Here is an 8459-nt window from a genome sequence, read left to right as displayed (position 1 = left end):
TGGAAATGAACCACAGAAGCTATGTAGTCCAACCTACAATAAAGTAGATAAATGTGAGAGAGGTTAGAGAAAATACCTATACTAGTCCTCAGCCAGGAGGGCTGGTAGTGAATAACTACAAGGCCTCCTCCAAGATGGAAGCTAGTCTCTTAGGAAACTAGGAAAGGGGTCAGCCCTTTTTACTCACCCACAAAGTAGTCCAGGAGTCAGAATCTAAGATGACCCATGATTCAGATTCATGCCACAGTCTCCAGTGAAGTTACCTTGAAGACTATCTCCAGGAGACATTCTCCACAAGACTCAAGTTCACCAGACTGCCCCAGCCCAAGGATTTCATGGCTTTTATGGTGGTTTCCTGCCCCTCTTCACAGGGGCCAATCACAGTTTCCAAAATGTCCAGCCCTGGCCAGAGGCTGTGTCTGTGGGATTGACTTCTCACCTCTAAAGGTGTTAACTCTCCTGCTAGGAGTCACACTTTCTGAGTTGTCACCCAGTTTAGCACATGGGTTGTAGGCTTCTCCCTACTTAAGGTTAAATAGAGGTATCTTCCTTTTGGAGGAGTAACCTACTGTAGTAAGAGTTTCCCTTACTTTAGGGTTAAGTGTGGGTATATTCCCCTTTTGTTGATTAATTCAAAAGTAGCCAAAGGAGAGTTAATTCTGTCCTCACAATCTAGTGAGATACTAAGTAGAGGTACTTAAGTTATTGTTAACCACAGATTTTAACTCCAACTATGCAAGAGAATAAAGGATTCCCTTTTCACAAGTGTAAACTCAGAATAGACAAAGAGAACCAAGAATTTCCTTTCATAAAACGACATATATTTTTGTTCTCTCTCCCAACTCCTGCCACTTGCCTCAGTGTGCTCCTCTGCCTCCCCTCCCCATTATAAAAAATACTAAATACAAGTGAAAAGTGGGAGCAGAAGAGATTACAGATGGACTTCAGGTGCTTGGAGTTGGACATCAGATGTTTCCTGGGTTGACAAAGGATAACTGAAACCAAGGAAAGTGAAATGGCAAATAAAGAGGATCTACTGAATTAGATTTTCCCTAGGAACCAGTCAAGCTCACTATCATCCTAACATTTTCAGAATCTATCCTCTTCTTTCTTTAGAAAGCTAGAACAAAAGTTACCCTTCTCCAATCTTGTGGCACCTCTCCCAACATTCCTAGGGTAACTCTCATTGTCCCACATTTGTCATGGTCTTTTATATTCTCTTAGTCTTTGTCATTCTAATATACTTAAAGGCACAAGCACAGATATTATATTCATTGGCAGTCTTTTATTTATTAAATTATTTTTTGGCAGTCTCTTATTTATTAAATTATTTTTCCAATGACAAATTATATTCATCCACATCCCAGGGACCCAGAGCTTTCATAAAGTAAAATGCATCTACCATGATAGAATTCACCAACTCATAGGATCTTAGAGCTAGAAGTGAATTTAGCAACTATATATGTTAAAACTCAAATTTTATTGATGAGGAAATGAAAGCTCAAAGTTTAAGCAACTTGCCCATTATCACATAGCTAATTAAACCCAGATCTTCTTTTCTCCAAGTGCTGCAATGCTTACATTAATGCTAAGCAGTCTCTGGCATGCCAAAGGGAATACTTCTTTGACTAGTTAGATTTTTAGTGTAATTTATTTGGACGTCAGAGACTATGTAGCCCTGGGGATTGACATCTCCCTCTCCTTTTCATCTTCTCAGCCCTTCAAATTCCTCTCTTTCCCCGAGTTACTCTCTTAGATATACTAGACCATAGACTCCTGTGTGCCAATAGCAACTATGATGCAGACCTTGGATCATGGTGGAGGTTTTTTGTCAAGGCTAGACCCAGAGGTGATGCTACAGTGCTGAGTACTGTGGCCTTTCATAATTCTCACCAATGCATAACAGTAAGTACTATATTTCTCTGCTCATTTTCTTGGCTATAAAGTGAAAATTGCATCCTTGAGTCGTAAGAGGATACAGGGAAACAAAAAGTTCATATTATTATATATTAAGTCACTTCCAGAATATTTCACATTTCAGGGCTCAAATATTTCATTTAAGATCTTTGATCCACCATGATTCACTTCTAAGAAGCAGTAAAAAGGAGCTCAGGAAAATGGATAAAGGGGCAGGAATTAAGACAGAAACCCCCTAAAATCAAAGATTTAGATCTGGAAAGGATTTTAGAGGTCATCAAGACCATCATCATTTTGCAGATGAGAAAACTGAGACTGGAAGGTAGTCAGTTAAGGAGAAGGAATTGAAACCAAGTCCTTTGATTCTTGTTTCCAATTCTGCCTCTGACACATAGACATGGATGATTCTGGGCAAATCATTTTTCTCTCTCAGTGGCTCAGTCTACTCATTATGAGTTTCAGAACAGGGGCTGATCTTCATTAATGGAGGGAATTTTCTCTCTAGGATTTTCCTATGCCAATTCAATCAGAAGTCCAGTCCAAAAATGTAGAAGGCAGAAAAACTCAAAGATGTAAGATGACATAATTTGTGCTTCCATCTAGAAGCTTATAGAAATTCTTCCTTGCTCAACCCTAGCAATCCATTAAAAATGCCTTTAAAGGTTTTTTTTTTCCCCCCCCACACAGTAAATGGACAGGAAATATTAAAAGACTGCCTATGTGTGATCTAATTGAGGCGGGGTTCTTCCATTATCTGTCACCACAAATTCGAGAAGCAAGGTCACCAAATCCCTTACTCTTAAGGCAATAGGCAAAGCATCCTTTGTATGCTTTGAGGCTTGGACTCTCATTGACCAGTTTCCATCCTTCTCTCTTAGACTTGATTTTTCTAGGACTTGGGGTCCACTGATGGAGAAAGACCATGGTCACACACACAAAAAAAGCATGGAACAAGCAAAATGTGATAAGGCAAAGGAGAGATACCAACAAAGTTCCATAGAAAGATTTGAAGAGAGAGAGAATACATTGAGGCACATGCCTTAATGATGGAAAAAAAAGAGAAGAGTTTCCACAAGTAGGAATGAACAGAATGTATTCCAGGTGTGTAGGAAAGCTAACGTAGAGTTAATAGGACAGTCTGTCTGGAACAAAGAGTGCAAATACAGTAATATAACCTAAGATGTTAAAAGGTGGTCAGAAGAGGGCAGCCAGAAGGCTCAGTGGATTGAGAGCCAGACATAGAGATAGGAGGACCTGGGTTGAAATGTGACCTCAGACACTTCCTAGCTGTGTGACCCTGGGCAAATCACTTAACCTCCATTGCCTAACCTTTAACACCCTTCTGCCTTGGAACCAATACACAAAATTGATTCTAAGATGAAAAGTAAGGACTATTAAAAAAAAAAGTTGGTCAGTGCAGGGCAGTTAGGTAGTAGCTGGATAAAGTGTCAGACCTCAAAAACTTTCTAGCTGTGTGACCCTAGACAAGTCATTTAACCCCAATTGCCTTGCCTTACTACTCTTCTATCTTTAAGTTGATACTAAGTGGACAAGGGTTTTAAAAAAAAATTTAAGCTGGTCAGAGTTTGAAGGCAGAAGGTTTTAAATGCCATTTGAGAGAAATATTCCAATCCAGAGGTAATAAGTGTAAACTGTAGTCAGGTGATGAATCTGCATAAAACATTCCTCACTGGTAGAGAGAATGATTAATAGACTTTCCAGGCCATCATGAAAAGCGTGTGTGTTTTGGGAGTGGTGGGGTTCTGAGGGTGCTATTGGTAAGAACTCAAGAGAGAAAAGATCCCTCATCTGGCTTCTGGCTTCAAGAGAGATCACCCACAATTCCACATTTCTTCAGGCAGAGGCTTCTGGAGGAGAATGACTTTGGGAAGAAACCAACACATAGAAGAATCAAGACTTCTACACGTCCTTGATTTCTAGTTTACTATGCTAGAGACAGTAAGGGAATTTCCCTTAGATTAGGGAGTCTCAGTTGTTCTGGGATATCTCACTCCTTTGTCTTGTCTGGCATATTCTAATCTCTATAATTTTTCTGATTTCTATTTATTTTACCTGGAAAAATATTTGTTATGGTCTTTGAGTAATGAGGATTTAGTGGGGATGGAGTCCCTATGTAGCCTATGTAACAAGTCCTTCTTCTATACAGATGTTCTTTGTTCCTCTTATCTGTGTTTTTATTATCAGAAATATGTTGTAAACAACATTTCCTCACTCTTGAACTAAACTCTACAACAGAGTTTTAAGTCATGTGATACTATTTTTTAACTGTGCAATCAGCAAGCTATTTGACAAGACACTGAACCAAATACTACTATAAAAATAAAGTACAATAAAAATGGGAAATAAAAAAAAAACATAAACTAGGAGTATAACAAAATTAAAGATTTTCTCCATCAAAGTTGAGGAAAAGCCTGGCAAAGAGCTACATATCTATAACACTAGCTACTAAGGAGGCTGAGACTGGAAGATCTCATGAACCCTGGAGTTCTTAGCAGCAGTGGGCTATACCAATTGGGTGTCCACACTGAGTTGAGCCTCCAGTAGTGTCCTATGTCGCCCAGGGGAAATCAAACCAGCCCAAGTCAGAAATAACTGATCAAAGCTTATATATCCTGATCAGAATGGAATTAAGATTCTCACCTCTAATCTGGGCATGATCCAGCAACCAAGTCTTTTTTTAAAATTGGCAAAAAAAAAAAAAAGGAACAATTTTGCAAATAGCATTTACAAAATATTGGCAGGGGTTTGGGGTTGGAGGGATAAAATGAAATTATGAATTCATCCATGTGGGAAACTCTGAATGAAGCAAAAATATCCACTGAGGCAGATCAGCAATACATTTTATAGTCTTATCAGTGCCTGTGGCACTGAAAGGTTAAGTAACTTGCCTATGTTTGTCAGAAGCAGAATTTGAATGTAATGTTTTCCTGATTCAAGAGTAATCCCTCTATCCATTATGCCATGCTAACTAGAGAAATTGAATACTCTCTCATTATTCTTATTATGCAATGTTTTCCCATCAAGTCTTTGAGAATGAGTCAGTGAGGAAGTAATTGAATTCTATAACCAGCCATTCCCATTTTGGACACCACATGTGAATAAAAATATTTTCTAATTCAAGTAGAATATACCATTGACTTCTAAAAAGTTAGAAAACACTCAATATCATCCTTAACATATCTCTTAGACACAAAAAGCAATCTCAGATATGAGCTCACCTCAAGATGACAGTCAAAGTGTCATAAGATCATACGTTTAAAGCTAGGAAGAACTTTAGAAGATGTGAGATCCAAATCCTAGTCCGATTGACAATGGAGGAATGAAAGTCCAGGCTGATTAAGTGTTTTATTCAAGGTCATGCAGGCAGTAAAGAGTAGTCATATTTGGAGTATTTGCCTCTAGATCCAAATTATTTCCCAATGTAACTTGCTGATTCCAGGACTAGGAATAGAATGTATTGAAATTATATGTGTGTGTGTAATTTTATTTAAATATTATTTTAAGCATTACATATTATTTCATTTAGCATATTTATAATGCATAATTTTACTTAAATGCTTTTGTTTAAAAAATCAATTTAAAATAACAAATTAAATATGTTAAATTTAAATTTTAGCTCTAAAATTAAATTTAAGTAATTAAAATATTTAATTAAAGTTATGTTGACTCTTTTTTCATTTGTAGAGAAGAAAAATAAATTTCCTTGGAGAGGATGTAATAGTGGTAAATGATTATGGTTCTTCTGACTATTGCTCTGTATCCTGGTTTCCCTTTAGTAAGCAGAGTATGGATTCTTGATCCTAGGCCTTTGTACATAGACAGTGGTCACTACATCGTTCTCCCTCCTCTTCTAACCCTTACCTTTATGCCACAGTTATAGTCAACAAGGATTCTCTGGATCAGGTATAAATGACAGCAAATACTGACAGGTATATCAAAGGCCCTTGTTATCAGCTACTATATCAATATCATTACTCTAGAAAGGACAAAATGACATCTCTAGGAAAAGAAAGAATAAATGGGAAAATTGTTCAAAAAGCATGGGAAAAGGGCAGGTGGATGGTTCAGTGGATTGAGAGCCAGGCCTAGAAATGGGAGGTCCTGCGTTCAAGTATGGCCTTAGACATTTCCTACCTGTGTGACCCTGGACAAGTCACCTAACCCCTATTGCCTAACCCTTACCACTCTTCTGCCTTAGAACCAATACACAGGATTGGTTCTAATACTGTAGGTAAGGGTTCTTTAAAAAAAAAAAAAAAAAAAAAAAAAAAAAAAAAAAAAAAAAACATTGAAAAATGCATTTTAATTTACTCTGGTAGGAAAGTGGATCCTTCTCTAGAGGAGGAAAAAGAGTTTGAGGCTAGTTTTTCTTCAGAATCCCACAAGTAACTTCCAACTAGTGAGTCAAATTTGTCATCCAGATTAATTTTATTTAGGTTTATTTTTAGTTATGTCAGGGTTTTTGATTATCAACCTACTAAGGTTAAATTAAGTTTGTTACAGTTAAGAAGCATTTTGTTTTTTGTCTCTCTAGCCCAGAGACTAATACAGGCCTGGTCTTTGAAATGCTTGGTAAATAAATAAATGAGGCGTTAGGTGACTTACTCACTATTACAGGGCCAGTATATGTCAGTCAGGATGTCAGTGTGTCTTCCTGACGCCCAAGTTATCCCTCTATTGAATATGCCATAATAACTCTAAAAACTGCATGAGCATTTAACTTTTTTTTTTGTTTCACCATATTTCTCATGAAATCTTTCCAAATAAGTCAATTAAGAAGGAGCCTGAGCAACACTAAAATGGAGGTGGGAAGAGGGAGGCTTTGAGAGTCACAGATACATAGATAAGGACTAGAGCAAAGAATCCCTTTCTAAGGAACAACATTCTGTATATTGGAATCTAGGAGGAACCTTAGAGGCGATGATATTCAACTCCCTCAGATGACAGTTCTCCTTATCAGGCTTAAAAGTCCTATTGCACCTTACCAAGTAGGCATGACAGATATTCCACCTACAGAATTGTTATATATGTATCTTGGGCTGTTACTTCCTAAAATACTGAACATCTATCTATCTATCTATCTATCTATCTATCTATCTATCTATCTATCCATCTATCTATCTGTGTTCTGTGTGCCTAATTAAATACTGAATTGCACAAATATAGACACCAGATAAAAGCTACTAACTGAGGGTGAGGGTCAAAATGGAGGATAATAATTCTGGGGAATTTTTCCTCTCAGGTTAGGATGACTCCATCTGTCCAACAATCCAACATCTCCTACTTCCAAGTCACTGAATTCATTCTTTTGGGGCTTCCAGGCATTCACAGCTGGCAGCACTGGCTCTCCCTACCCCTGGCATTCCTCTACCTCTCAGCTCTGGCTGCTAATCTTCTCATCCTACTGACCATCTGGCAAGAGGCTGCTCTACATCAACCTATGTATGAGTTCCTGGGCATCCTCTCTGTTGTGGACATAGGACTAGCCACCGCAATCATGCCGAAGATCCTGTCCATCTTCTGGTTTGATGCCAAAGCCATCACCCTCTCTGGGTGCTTTACTCAAATGTTTGCCATCCATTATTTTTCGGGCATGGAGTCAGGCGTCTTCCTCTTTATGGCTATTGACAGATACATAGCTATTTGCAATCCTCTCCGCTACCCCTCCATCATCACAATCACCTTTGTCTTAAGAGCTTGTGCATTCCTAGTGCTTCGGAATGTCCTATTGGCCATGCCAGTGCCTGTATTGGCTGCTCAGAGGAATTACTGCTCCAAAAATGAGATGGATCACTGTCTATGCTCCAACCTGGGAGTCACCAGCTTGGCCTGTGATGATAATAGACCCAATCGTATTTACCAACTTGTCCTGGCCTGGATGGTAATGGGTACTGACTTGATCATAATTATCTTTTCTTATATACAGATCCTTCGCTCTGTGCTGAGATTGAACTCTGCAGAAGCTGCATCCAAAGCCCTGAGTACCTGTAGCTCCCACCTCATTCTCATCTTCTTTTTCTACACAGTCATTGTTGTGATTTCTGTAACTCACCTGGCAGGGAGAAAATATCCCCTAATTCCTGTGCTCCTCAACATACTGCACAACGTCATCCCCCCAGCCCTCAACCCCATGGTGTATGCACTCAGGACCCATGATCTTAGGGCAGGCTTCTATAGAGTGCTGAGACTAGGTCCATGACAAACAAATCCAAAGGAATGAGGTCCACAAAGGACTCTGGAAGCTTGAGAAGGTTTATAATGCATCTCAGTGAGAGCAGCAGCTCACTCAAGTTTGTTTTTGGTCATGATGATGATCATTTTATTGATAATTATCACAGCCCATTCTTACCCTTGAATCTGGCTTCCCCCTCTCTTGAGCTTTCCTTCCACATTCTATGGACACCAGCTGTGAAAACACAATCTCAAAGATTCTTTCACTCCCTTATCATAGGACTATTAACATCAAATGAGACATGTCTGAGATGATCACCTAAAGGATTTGCCACTGTCAGAAAGGATAT

The 8459-nt window shown here is 38.7% G+C and overlaps 1 protein-coding gene across 1 annotated transcript; it reads left to right on the top strand.

The window, feature by feature from the left end:
• Window positions 1-7186: 7186 nt before the first annotated feature.
• On the top strand, window positions 7187-8137 carry LOC123241100 (olfactory receptor 56B1-like). Its single transcript, XM_044668802.1, has one exon. The coding sequence runs from the start codon at window positions 7187-7189 to the stop codon at window positions 8135-8137; it is 951 nt and encodes a 316-aa protein (XP_044524737.1).
• Window positions 8138-8459: the final 322 nt, after the last annotated feature.

This window comes from Gracilinanus agilis, chromosome 3 (genome assembly GCF_016433145.1).
Source record: "Gracilinanus agilis isolate LMUSP501 chromosome 3, AgileGrace, whole genome shotgun sequence".
In the NCBI taxonomy this organism is placed as follows: Eukaryota; Metazoa; Chordata; class Mammalia; order Didelphimorphia; family Didelphidae; genus Gracilinanus; species Gracilinanus agilis.
The sequence above is the reverse complement of the archived record's forward strand: the minus strand, read 5'-3'. Positions and strand labels throughout refer to the sequence as shown.

Bases quoted from the DNA above. Each gene is read 5' to 3' on its own strand.
- LOC123241100 (XM_044668802.1), top strand. From the start codon at position 7,187: ATGACTCCATCTGTCCAACAATCCAACATCTCCTACTTCCAAGTCACT.